Source organism: Oryzias melastigma, linkage group LG2 (assembly GCF_002922805.2).
Source record: "Oryzias melastigma strain HK-1 linkage group LG2, ASM292280v2, whole genome shotgun sequence".
Lineage (NCBI taxonomy): Eukaryota > Metazoa > Chordata > Actinopteri > Beloniformes > Adrianichthyidae > Oryzias > Oryzias melastigma.
Window position 1 is genome coordinate 9,770,783 of NC_050513.1, and position 2,337 is coordinate 9,773,119.

The 2,337-nt window shown below is 31.6% G+C and overlaps 1 protein-coding gene across 1 annotated transcript in view; it reads left to right on the top strand.

Annotated features, from left to right (window-relative positions):
• Window positions 1-1,651: 1,651 nt before the first annotated feature.
• Window positions 1,652-2,337, top strand: part of abcb11b (ATP-binding cassette, sub-family B (MDR/TAP), member 11b) — a gene marked incomplete at its 5' end in the record, with an annotated part of 38,079 nt that continues 37,393 nt past the window's right edge. The window contains 2 exon segments of the mRNA XM_024294242.2: window positions 1,652-1,738; window positions 1,852-1,870. Coding sequence (XP_024150010.1) covers window positions 1,660-1,738; window positions 1,852-1,870 — 98 coding nt within the window.

Genomic DNA, 2,337 nt, shown 5'->3' on the forward strand with positions numbered 1-2,337 from the left:
AGAAACACCATCTTTTAAATTTACAAAATTCAAAGATATAAATTATCCAAAAAAATCCTAAAGATTACAAGATTTAAAGTCGTAAATTTACGAAACAAAACCTTATAAATATACAAAATTCAAAGATAGAAATTACCCAAAAAATCCCCAAATTTACAAAATTTAAAGTCGTAAATTTTTGAAAGAAGGCATTTTAAAGTTACAAAATTCAAAGATGTAAATTAACAAAAGAAATCCTAAAATTTACAAGATTTAAAGTCATAAATTTACAAAACACCTTTTAAATTAACGAAATTCAAAGAAATAAATTACCCCAAAAAATCCTAAAATTTACAAGATTTAAAGTCGTAAATTTACGAAACAAAACCTTATAAATTTACGAAATTCAAACGTATAGTTAACAAACAAAAATCCTAAAATTTACGAGATTTAAAGCCATAAATTTACAAAAAAAAAATCTCATAAATTTACACGTTTAGTTGTAAATTTACAAAAATGAATAAATAAACTTGTGAATTTTAAAGAACTTTAGCTTTGGTGGCTCTAATACTCAATCATTGCATATAACATTGAAACCTAATAAAAGTTATCTTTTTATCTTGTATTTTTTGTCACATACCTCTATAAAATGTCACTTTTACTAAATTGATGTAGCTTTTACCTCTAAAGTAACATATATAGTAAACATTTACAGGAATTTATTGTTAATTAATAAATGTCACTAATTAAATTAAATTAGTGTTCTTGTATTAAAGAGCACTTGTTATCTAATGCATGTATTTTTCCGCGTTGTGTTGAAATGTAACTTTAAAAAAGAATAAATTACATTTAGTTTGACACCTTTTCCGTTTATAGCTTAAGTTTGAAAGTTTGAAAGTTTTATGTAAAACTGTTGGAGAAGAATTCATTTTCTCCATTTAAAGTCAATGTCAGTGGTAGAATTTTTTTTTATATAACTATTTTTTTATTTGAAGCGAAACATGTTGCAAAGTCATAATAAAGTGGGTGTTAAAGTGAAGTCGCTATTTAAATTTAATTAACTTTATGTTCAGTTTTTACAACATTTCCTGTACGTCTGTCGTCAACAAGCCTTTTCTTTGAAATGATTGTCTGTATCTATCTAACTAGATTAAACATCAAAGCCATTTGTCATTTTCTCCTGGGGTTCATCCGTTCCCTTACTTAAAGCCTTAAGTGCTTACATCAAACGGCGAAGCTTTTAACCTCCTGCTACTTCTCCGTTTATTGCTATTATCCATTTTGCCTGCAGACAGAGCTCCCCATAAGTCCACGTCAAACCTCCACGTTCAATCACATCCACAATGAAATTGAAATGAGGTGCTTCATAAATGTATTTAAGACACCCGTCTGGTGGTCAAAAACAGCGTCGGGCTCCCGGAGGCGAAATATTTGCTCCGGCGAGGTCGTTGGCCTTTCCGGCAGCATAAACCGACAGGACACTTACCTTCAAACAAAGCCACCTGACCTCCAGTTCCAACCCAGCCCAGATCTGGTCAATAACACCACGTGAGTCGCTGCCGGTGGACACAGTGTGTCGGTGTGTGCCCGAGGAACACCAAGAGACACCTCCAGGAGTGCCGCTTCACTTTCTGTGTTCCTCATGAACCAAGACTGAGAAACAGAAACTGAGGATCCAACATGCCAGACGAATCCGTGAAACTGCGAAGTATCAAAAAGCTGGGACATGACAACAACAGCTATCAGGTCACAGATGAAGGTAACAGCGAAAAAACAGGCGGCAACAGTTGGTTTTATTAGGATTAGGATCAGAAAAATGTGTGCTTATGTGTTTTAAGGGCCTAGACTGATAATTCTATGTCTATGTTACAGAACAAGCTGGGTCTTACATGTAAGTACTAACGTTTTCATAGATATTTTGAATTAATTGATTTGCTTTACTTGTTAAATTTGACTTTTTTAAATATTGTGTGATATTTAATGGAATTGTGAGTATTTTCATTAATTAAAAAAATATTAAAATTAAAAAATAATAGAAATTAGCTGTCTCCAATTCGATGAAATATTGCAACCTTATAGGGACATTAATAAAAATATAACCTCCGCAGTAGAGTTTGGCATTCAGACGGCCTCAGCTGGACTCATTTCAGGCCTAATCCACACACAGTTGGGTTTCTGGCAAAATGAATGTATTTGTCTACACAAAAATACAGTATTGCTTAATTAAAACAATAATTTCTGGAAAAAAAAGTGTTTTCTCTGTATTTTGTGGTATTTTAAAAAAATGTTTTTACTTTTTTCTATATATTTTGTGTGTTTGAACATTTTGTATTTTTTTTCTCTGTATTTTGCGTATAA